This window comes from Balearica regulorum, chromosome 24, assembly GCF_011004875.1.
Source record: "Balearica regulorum gibbericeps isolate bBalReg1 chromosome 24, bBalReg1.pri, whole genome shotgun sequence".
NCBI classification, from domain to species: Eukaryota; Metazoa; Chordata; class Aves; order Gruiformes; family Gruidae; genus Balearica; species Balearica regulorum.
Genome location: NC_046207.1, coordinates 6135550 through 6145348, shown reverse-complemented (window position 1 = coordinate 6145348; position 9799 = coordinate 6135550). Strand labels below are relative to the sequence as shown.

At 41.6% G+C, this 9799-nt stretch overlaps 1 protein-coding gene and 1 long non-coding RNA gene across 3 annotated transcripts; one reads left to right on the top strand and one right to left on the bottom strand.

Annotated features, from left to right (window-relative positions):
* Positions 1-3609: 3609 nt before the first annotated feature.
* LOC142605091 (uncharacterized) lies at positions 3610-8779 on the bottom strand. The gene is made up of 3 exons (XR_012838841.1): positions 8647-8779; positions 6025-6133; positions 3610-4208 (listed from the first exon to the last, which is right to left on the bottom strand). It is a non-coding gene; the product is annotated as an uncharacterized LOC142605091 (long non-coding RNA).
* Positions 6182-9754, top strand: HOXB8 (homeobox B8). Of its 2 annotated transcripts, none has more exons than XM_010312447.2 (2): positions 6182-7768; positions 8564-9754. In XM_010312447.2, the coding sequence occupies exons 1-2, from the start codon at positions 7348-7350 to the stop codon at positions 8866-8868; spliced, it is 726 nt and encodes a 241-aa protein (XP_010310749.1). In that variant the 5' UTR covers positions 6182-7347; the 3' UTR covers positions 8869-9754. The 2 variants fall into 2 exon arrangements, with proteins under 2 accessions (XP_010310749.1, XP_010310744.1); XM_010312442.2 differs by having other exon boundaries at positions 8561-9754.
* Positions 9755-9799: the final 45 nt, after the last annotated feature.

Here is a 9799-nt window from a genome sequence, read left to right as displayed (position 1 = left end):
GGGAGGGTTTAGTACCAGTTGATTATATGTTGGGTATTGTAAACTGTGTTTGTGGTTGTGTTTCTGTGAATGTTGAAGCTCGTTTTCTGTTTCTACTGTGGCTTTTTAAGTATGCGAAGAGTTCTGCAGTTGATAGTGGATGGAAAATATCGAAATAAACCTCTCTCGTTTTCTTCGTGTGCAAATTTGTATATTTAGCTGCCAGGAGGCTTTCTAGGAACAAGGCGAGTGTAAGGTGGCTTGTTTGAATAGGGTGGGGAAAAAAATAGAGAAAAATAAATCTATTTCTGCTGTGCATCTGAACGAACCAGTGCAAATCTGACTTCAGAAGCGACTAACTTGGGTCTCCTTAGCGTCAAGTTTTGTGAGACCACTTTTATCTGTCGAACAGAGATTGCTCTGGGAAGAAGTGATAGGCAGATTTGCGTTTTTGGAAAGTGTTCCTGCTTCTCCCCCTCCCTTCATGATCCAGAGATAAGAATCAAGTAGCTGCGCCTCGGTGCACTGAAATTTCCACCACTTCAATCCCTCTTAAAAGGGGTAAAAAAAATTAAAATCTTCCACTCGACCAGAAACCAGACCTTAAGTGTTTAAGACCATTCCTCAGAACTTTTTTTGGTTTTTTGGTGTTGGTTTTTGGTTCTTATTTTTTTTTTTTCTTTTTTTCTTTTTTTTTTTTTTTTTCCTTAATGCCTAGACTTTCTCATGTAAAACTTTCCATCATGAAGTAGCTCCTCGGGGGCTTCAAAATTTAACTGTTCTGTTGCCGGAGGGAGTTAAATGTAACCAAACTTCACCCTGTGTCAAAGCCCCTAATCCCCTTCCTCGAAACTCAATTAAGAAATGATGTTTCGGAGACATTTTGAGCTGGGGTTAAAAAAAAAAAAGTTGGTGGCAGCAGGATCATTTCTCTAAATCTGGATTTATTATTTAAAAAAAAAAAAGATAGTGGGTCGGAAAAGATGATTTAGCTGTGTTTAAGCTGGACAGTCAAAATGTTCAGCTTTGTTTGATTCTTCTCAAGGATGGATGGATTACAAATCTGCTTCATGCTGAATTGGTGTATTTCTCATATCCCGATCTGAGTATGGACTTGCCTAAATCCTCATTACTATATTTTTCAGAAGCGTATCCGTGACTTAATTGATGTTTGCAACCCATCGGCCACTAGGATTTAGAAACGTTTTTCACTTTCCTTAGAATTGTGGTAAAGAGCGGATATTTTTAAGACTACAATATGAGGTTCTTTTAAAATAGAATTTAAAATGTTAGTTCATTATATTAGGAAATATGCTTACTTTAAAAATGTTGGGGAAACTGTCTTCTGTAGCATCAGCCCGGATGTATTTTCCAGAGATGTTTAATGCTCCAGAATAAAAATCGATTTTAGAACAACAGCACCTATATGTCATTGTGTTATACTGCTTCATCTAAAATTTCAGAAATATTTTCATTGTGTTTTCCTGCGTTCTTTAGTGGCTCGTTAAGTGTATTATACGAATCAATTTTTTGCTTAGGTTAAAAGAAAAATATTTCCAGAGACAAATGGAAATAATTCCTCTCCGGTGTAGCAAGTGCTTACTTCATCCCATGCAAACTTGCTCCGTTTCTGCTTTTGTTTTTGTCTTGAATTTGGAGATTGTTAATATCTGGTTACATTTACCGGTGGTTGCTTGTTTGTTTGCTTCTTTGTTTTTGAGGGTTTAATCTTTACATTCCCGCATCAGCCTTAGGGCACCAGAAGCAAAGGCGGAGAATGGACTGGCTTTATTTGACTTCCCTCGGTTTATTCCCCTACCGCCCAAGGAAAACTTTGCTAAAGAAAAATTAGAAACCCAAAACAAACAGTGAGAAACCCCACCCCGCTTTCCCTGCTTGGCATCACCTCGGATTTGACACGCGGTTCCTTTTTCCAAGGGCTCAATGAGAGGTTCCTATAATTCCGTCTCTAAATTCGTTTGACAGTTTATTGCTCATGAAGAAATACAAGCGCTTGGAAAGTGTTTCTATCTCTATATTTAAAAAACAAACAAACCCTAAGACCTGCTCAGCCCGGCAGGAAGCAGGTAGTGAGAAATATAACCAAGAATCTCTTTCCACTAATTTTTAACATAATGGGCGCTCTAAAGGGCAATATTTCACTTCTTTAAAAAAAAAATCCTTTCTTTAGGGCGGCTCTGAAAAGAAAACAAAAGAAGAAGAAAGATATTTGGAGCTTACTGAGGGAAGAGAGAGAAAGGGAAGTAACTTGTCATAAAAAAAGGAAAATTCAGTGCAGTGTGCTGCAATAAAAGAATATGACCGCTATAAAACTTTATAGGGTATAAATTTCTGAAGGTTAAGGAACTAAACGGCTGTAAAGCAAACAGTGCAAGAAAACTTTCAGGAACTCCTAAATTACTACAACGACTTGGGAATGTGGGGAAACCCAACGTGTAAATGCTCTTGTTTCTGCTTAAGGAACATACAAAGTTCTCCCCCCCCCCCCCCCTTTTTTTCTTTTTTTTTCCCTAAGGGAGGGGATAGTTAAAAAATAGGGGGGGGGGGGAGGAAAGAGAGGGAGAGAAAAGGTGGGGAGGGACTCTGGCTAATTTATTCTTCTCTTGCAGATGCCGTGAAAATCCAGCACTCTGGATGATTCCCTTTGTTCTTTTTTTTTTTTCCCTTCTTTTTTTTTTTTTTTTTTTTTATTGCTTTTTCCTTTAAAGCAATTCCAGGCTGCCAGAATGCTGAGCCACGCACACACCACACGCACACACACACACACACACACAGAGGCACACCCCCCCCACACACACACACTCGAAGTTCTGGCGAGACGTCTGGGCTTGGGAAGCTCTTTATCGGTTTACAGCTCTGGCCTTCCCCCTCCAGAGCAGAATGACCAATTGTTTAGTCTCGGAATTTGAAACAATAGTGGTTTTCAAAAGCAAACCCATTTTGCCTCTTTTATTGCCGGGGACAGCGCCTGGATGCTGGGACTTTCCCCGCGCAAAACTTCAGCGCTGCGGGGCGAGGAGGAAAAACTCCACTTTCCTTTTTCTCCCTCTTTTTCTCCCTCACCTCCCTTCGCTTTCCTTGGTTTTATTTCCCCAGGTCTGAGCGGGGCCCCCCCTCTTTTTCTGCCTCCCCCCCCCAGGAACTCTCCCCCCCCCCCCTCCGCGCCCCCCGGCGCAGGCTGCGGCTCCGCGCAGCGCCGCGAGGTGGCGCCCTTGCTCCACGTTAGACGCGCGTCTCCCGCGCTCGGCCGCGGGGCTCCGCGTAACACCTTGATTTCATTAGCGGCACCAACCCGGCTGTTTGCTGCCGAGCATGAATAATCCCGAGGCATAAAATATAGGGTTAATTATAGCTATTTTGCCGATTTTATAGGTTACATCTATTTTTCCCCGCGAGGGTAAATTATGTGAGGCTGGGTGGGGAGGGGGGGGGGAAAGAGTTAAGCTGGAGGCTCTGTGCTGGGATGCGGTGAGAGGTGGGACACGCATCTATTTTAAATGTTCATTTAAAGGGGAGAACAAAAACCATCGGGTTTTGTCTTCTGCTAGTTCGGGTGGAGGTGGGAGGACAGCTTAATTAGCTCCAAACCGAAGATTTACGTTTGCAGGACTGGAAAAGAGAGTGGCTCCGCGATTTCGGGGAGAAAGGCGTACAGAAAATCATGACCTTTTTTTCCTGGCTCTTTACCTTAGCCGTTAGGATGATCTGCGCTTTCTCGGCTCTTTATTGTATGCGGTTTAGATTCATAGCCACCACCGAAAACAACCCAGCAGTATACGCTCTTTAGAAGTCGAACCAGTCATTTTTGGTAGAGTTGCTTCGTCTTTTGGTAATGCTACTCCTCTTTGCCCAAGGTCTTCAATTAATATGTTTGGAAATATTTTTAAATGCCACAAAATAGTAAATTAATCCAAAATCCTATTAACTTACCGCGTTTTGTGATATGTATAAATACTCCACCGGTGCAGTAGCAGCAAAAATGTAAACTTTTAACTCCGTTCACTTTTATTTCGGCCTTTGTTTCTTTAAAATTACAAGACAAAAATTATTCAGACGTTCCAGTCCTTCAGCTCCAAATAAGAGAAAGGAATGGTGGCAATAATTTCACTATAGGTTTTCTTTCAAATTGTTACAAACAGGTATTTTCTGAATAAATGTTTCTCCGAAGTTACACCAGAAAATACACCCGTCCCCCGATAAGCAGCATTCTGGGGAAGAATGTCACAAATTAAACCGATACACACAACAGAAAGGGATGCGATGGGTTGTTTTAAAAAGCAAAGTTAAGCATCTCAAGACTCTGTTTAAATTCTATAGAAAGAAATACAGATGTAAACAGAAATGGATAGGGAAAATACAAGAAAAATCCTGCCCTTGTGCATTCAGTAAAATGCAGAGTAGTGAAAAGTTAAGGTTTACCTAGGAAAGGGTTTGGGGTTCTTTTTTTTTTCTTCTTTTTTTTTTTTTTTTTTTTTTTTTCTTCTGAATTCCTAATAAATCTTTCCTCCACTGGGTATTTATAAATTATCTTCTCTCTCACAGACATACACACACGCACACACACATCCCCACTTGTTTTTTCTTATAATAGAAACATTTTCCTTTCATCAGGAATCTGAGTACAGTATATGAATGATTTAAGATCAGCCATTGACTTCTGGTGCATTGGTGAGTTACCATCACATCATGACCATAAAATTCTACTGCACTTGATAAAAATGTTAACTTCCAAGAACAACTTCACTCCCACCTTCTTGGGGTCCACGTATGAACGGGGTTTCCTGTTATTTTTTACTTTACAAAGTTGAATAGATGGGGGGGTACACCTCTAAATACACATAGAAGAAGATATTTTATTTTCTAAAAATACTTTAGTCGATTTTCTTTCTTTCTTTCTTTTTCTTTCTTGAAAATTCTAGCATCGAGCATCCCCACACCATCTCCAAAGCTCTGTTTACTTCTGTGCACCATTTCTGGGGTTTTATGTTCAAAGATGAAACCAAAATCTGCTCACTCGACAATAAAAGTGTTGAGAAAAATAAAATGTTAACTTGTCTTTTAGGGGGAAAAAAGCCTTAATTATACCACTGCAAGTACTCCAACAACAATAATTACTTGAAAAGGCTCTTAGACTCGACTGAAATTATCCCTACACAAAATAAAGGAAACGTATTTACTTAAATTATTTCTCTAAGGATGGTTTTAAAGTTTTATTCCGTTACTATCTTTGTTTTCTTTCTTTCTTTCTTTCTTTCTTTCTTTCTTTCTTTCTTTCTTTCTCTCTCTCTCTCTCTCTCTTTCTTCCTGCCTTTCTTAATTCCCTGCCTATTCCCACTGCCAATTTTAATGCAAGTATTTTTTACTTCTTTTTACCAACCCCCTGGCAAGCAGACTAACGGAAACATTTCAACTTTTTCCTCTTTTCCATGTTGTGGAGGTTGAAAATTGTCCCTCAGTTGAAGGCAGGCACGACTGAAACCATCTTTAATTCACCTTTCTCGTGTCAAAACCGCGCAGCAATGGGAACCAGCAGAAATTTACCCGGGGCAAAGGGGAAGGAGGGGGGGGGGAAGAAAAAAAAAAAAAAAAAAAAGGTTTAAAAGAGTGTCTTTAACTCCTATTGAAGGTTGAAGGATTGGAAAATATAGCTGGCATTGCGAGGGGCTTGGAGGGGCGTCGTGGGTGTTAGGCAGGCTGGGGCAGCGTTTGGGTTGGGAGGGTTTGATGTCGTTATTAGCTGAAATACGTCTCGGTAATATTTGCTGACTGCGATAAATGAATTTCAAAATCTACCCCCTGTGTGTTTAGATGGTGGAAAATTGCAGCGTTGGCATCTTAGGGGTAAGTTTGCTCCGTTGTTACCAAATGCCAATAAAATAGAAAGCCTCTCTCCCTTACCCCATCCCCCTCTTCTCCCCAGTTTTCATTAGAAGTATCATTAAAAAAAAAAAAAAAAAGAAAGAAAAAAAAAAGAAGAAGTTATTGAGGAGGGGGTGAGGTAGGGAACAGCCATCAGTTACTGACCATAAAGGTTCTGTTCTGGGTGTGATAAGCGACACAATACTTTTAGTTCGCAATCATCCCCGACCACATCTTGAACAAGTCCTCGGCGGGGGAGGAGGCAGGGAGGGGGCTGCGGGAGAGACACAAAAAGTCAATGTTATATATGAAAAACTATAATCATTTTAATTCAATATTGACACCTCAACATCTCGCTGTAATGCGGACGGGTCCAATCGAAACCTCTGGTTTATAGCAGTAGAGGAACGAACTCGTAAAATCCTAACGGCTTTTATGTAGTGCGGTATAAACAACAACAACATCCCCGGCTTTATGGCGTTTTATAGTTTGTTAAACAGTTTACAGCCTTTTTTGGGGCTATTACAAATGCAATTCCCTTCATGTGATAGTTAAACCTTTATCAATAATAAGGAAATTGATCATTAAAATGTTAAATATGACTACCTCGTTTGTTTTAAAATATGTTTAGGGTAAGAAGCTGTATGATTTGATAACTTGTATTAAAATACCAATTACATTTATAGGACCTTTTAAAACTGGTAGCAATTAAATCGTGTTCTTTTACAGTTTTCCAAAGCGACCCTGACATTTAAAAAGGCTAAAACTGCCTCGTTAAAATTTTGAAATTAACGACTGCGAGCGCTTCTCTTTAATTTTCCAACACTCCCCAAAAATCAATCTTTTGGGTGGTCTAGGTATGTGATTTGTTGTGAGGCGAGCGATATCTCATTAATGTAGGTAGTTAAACATATTTAATCCGTATATTCACCCCACCTCCTTCTCCCTTCCCCTCTCGCTCCCTCTCTCTCTCTCTCTCTCGCTCCCTCTCCCTCTCTCGCTCCCCCTCGCTTGCTTTTCCTTCTTTATTCTCTCACACTCTTCCTTTCACAATCATGCAGTGCAGAGTCCGTGTGGAGTAAGGAGAAGCCAATAGGATGAGGTTTTGGTAATAGATGCAAATGATCATGAAAAGACACTGCAAAATATGAAACAACTCATTTGCGCTGAAGTAAATCACTGAAAACTGTTTATGAACTGGCATCTCTTCTTGGAAATGTAAAGCGAGAACTCTTTAAGTGGCGATTTTTTTTTTTTTTTTAGGGGTGGGGGGGAGGAAAGAATTCAATATCATGCAGGCTTAGAGTTTTGATTATATCCTCCTTTTATATTCCTGGAAATCACAAACTGTCGTTGCTTAGCATCTTAGCGCTTTCTTTTTTTGCTAATAGATTCCCGTGGTCTGGTTTGGTTGGCTTCTATTTTTTTAATTTTTTTTTTTTTTTAATTTTCTTCCTCCTCCAAACAAATATTCTTATTTAAATTAAAATGAGCTCTTATTTTGTCAACTCACTCTTCTCCAAATACAAAACCGGGGACTCCTTGCGTCCCAATTACTATGACTGTGGGTTCGCTCAGGATCTTGGGGGCAGACCCACGGTGGTGTACGGACCCAGCACGGGGGGCACCTTCCAGCATCCGACCCAAATCCAGGAGTTTTACCACGGAGCATCCTCACTCTCCAGCTCCCCTTACCAACAGAATCCCTGCGCCGTGGCGTGCCATGGGGACCCCAGCAACTTCTATGGCTACGACCCCTTGCAAAGGCAGAGCCTCTTCAGCGCCCAGGAGTCGGACTTGGTGCAGTACACGGACTGCAAGCTTGCTGCCAGCGGCCTTGGAGAGGAGGCGGAGAGCTCGGAGCAAAGCCCTTCTCCGACCCAGCTTTTCCCCTGGATGCGACCGCAAGGTGAGGCGAGATGGAAAGGACAGCGAGGAGGCATTTCCTGAGCCCATAAAGTAGCCCTCTTGCTTTCTTTCTGCCCCTCTTGCTTGCTTGCTTTCTTTCGCTCCCTTTTTCTTCCCCAGTGACTGTATTTTACTGCTTTATGGGGGTAAACTTTTGCACTTGTAAATTGCTTTATAGTTTAATTACCCTGAAGGAGACCTTTTCTTCTGGGGGCTGAGCGAGCCGGGCTTTCTGTGGAAGGAAGCGTCCTTAAAGTTTATGGCACTTTTATAGCCTTAAAAAGCCCCTTCATTTTTGTTTTGCGTTTGATTTGGGATTTCGGTGGTGCTGCTTGTTCTCCCCGGGCTGCAGCTCTTTATTTTTTTTTTTTTTCCCGGGATCCCAAAGAGCCGGAGTCTGTCGTTGTTGTTGTTGTTGTGGTGGTGGTTCGGGTAATAATAAGTGTGCAAGTGCAGGCTTTAGCTGGACTGCTCGGAGTGGGCTGGTGGGTGACCCCCCCCCCGCCTCCCCTGCCACCATCACCCCTTTCCTTTATAACCATCTTCCCTTTTCTAATATTCTACAGGAGCCTTTTCCTCTCCCTGTTCGCTTCCTGCCTTTGCTCCTGCGAGTCCTTTCTTCCTCCCCCTCCCGTGTGCGTGTGTGTGTGTGTGTGTGTGAGTGTGTGTGAGCGCCTGGGAGTGTGTGTGAGCGCGTGTGAGCCTGTGTGTGCCTACTCCCGAGCCTGGTTTATGTATCTTTCAACCTCCTTCTCTTCTTCCCCTCTTCCACCCAACCTTTGCAATTCCCCAGCAGCCGCTGGACGGAGGAGGGGGAGGCAAACCTACAGCCGCTACCAGACGCTGGAACTGGAGAAGGAATTTCTATTTAATCCCTACCTGACCCGCAAACGGAGGATCGAGGTCTCGCATGCCCTGGGATTGACAGAAAGGCAGGTCAAAATCTGGTTCCAGAACAGGAGGATGAAATGGAAAAAGGAAAACAACAAAGACAAGTTTCCCAGCAGCAAATGCGAGCAGGAAGAACTGGAAAAACAGAAAATGGAAAGAGCCCAGGAGGTGGACGAGGAAGGGGAAGCACAGAAGGCGGACAAGAAATAAAAGGATTTTTAAGGACTGAAAGGCAAGCGCTGCTGGGGTGGAAGAGCCCCTGAGCCCCACGTTAATGGCAGTTAATGTAAGGGAGGGGTGGGAAAAAAACCAACAATGCATAGAAAAGAGAAAGGAAAAAAAAAAACCCTTTTATTGCTGTAAAACAATATAGCTGTAAGCACCACTTTCCTGATTATCCTTTGATACAATGAACAGTATGCAAAAGTGATCGGGAGGTCTCTCCTGCCTTTTGCCAGTTATTAACTAGTGGTAGTGTAACGCAATAGCTTATGTAAAACATGACTGTGAAATTTTCTCTCTCTCTCTGTCCTTCTCTCTGTCTGTCTCTTCTTTCCTGGGGGGTGGGTTGGTTAACATAGCTTTCAATGCTATAGGAGTTACGTGAAATTACATTTGTGCACTTTTTTTTAAATTTTCCACCTTTTTTGTTGTGGTTTATCTGTATGTACTGGAGGTAGCTATTGAAACAAACATCCCAACAACATGAAACTGCCTATTTATGCTATAGTTATCTCTCTCTTTCTCTCTCTTTCTCTCTTTACTTTCCTTACTTCTGTTCTTTTTTTTTTTTTTTGGTTCGGGATTTTCTTTTTTTTTTTTTTGTTTACAATTTTTAAGTGTCTCTTCCAAAAAAAGGGGGAAAAAAGAAAAAAAAAAAGAAAAAAAAGCGTTTTTCTCTCCTTTAGTTAGCATGCGCACAGTGAAGCAAGTTGTAAAGTGATCTTTAGGTTAACTGTGAAAAAGAATGTATACTGTATACGTGAATTACTTTATTGGGGGAACTAATGATATATTTTGTTGTTCTTTCATCACTTTGTTCTATTGTCTAAACCTGGAAGCGGCGGAAGAAAGTTACAATAAAGTTTACAAGCGAGAATTCCGTGACATCATTCTTTTACCCTGCTCCATTTCCTCCAGG